The sequence below is a fragment of the Penaeus monodon genome, chromosome 15, assembly GCF_015228065.2.
Source record: "Penaeus monodon isolate SGIC_2016 chromosome 15, NSTDA_Pmon_1, whole genome shotgun sequence".
Classification (NCBI taxonomy): Eukaryota; Metazoa; Arthropoda; class Malacostraca; order Decapoda; family Penaeidae; genus Penaeus; species Penaeus monodon.
The window spans coordinates 14,543,050-14,543,302 of record NC_051400.1 but is presented as its reverse complement, the minus strand read 5'-3'; the positions used below and the strand labels follow the sequence as shown (position 1 = coordinate 14,543,302).

The 253-nt window shown below is 38.3% G+C and overlaps 1 protein-coding gene across 1 annotated transcript in view; it reads left to right on the top strand.

The window, feature by feature from the left end:
* Positions 1 to 253, top strand: part of LOC119581763 — a gene marked incomplete at its 3' end in the record, with an annotated part of 38,490 nt that overhangs the window by 10,554 nt on the left and 27,683 nt on the right. Inside the window, 1 exon segment of the mRNA XM_037929897.1 lies at positions 134 to 176. Within this exon segment, the coding sequence (XP_037785825.1) occupies positions 134 to 176 (43 nt within the window).

Below are 253 nucleotides of genomic sequence, written 5' to 3'. Positions count from 1 at the left end.
CGTAAACGCGGATTGAATAAAAGTTAAAACTCAAGACAAGGATCAGAACGGACTGTATATGCTAAATAAACAAGGCATTTGGTTCTGTACATACCAACGACATTATATGTTTTTTCCGTTTTTTTCTTCGCAGTGGGACCTCGAGACTGAGTATTATTCAAGAAGACTTCCCTTGGGTATGTAGCGTGTCCCAGTTAAGCACATTGTTTCGTATGAGTGTGCTAATATGATTCATGCATTCAGACATACATAG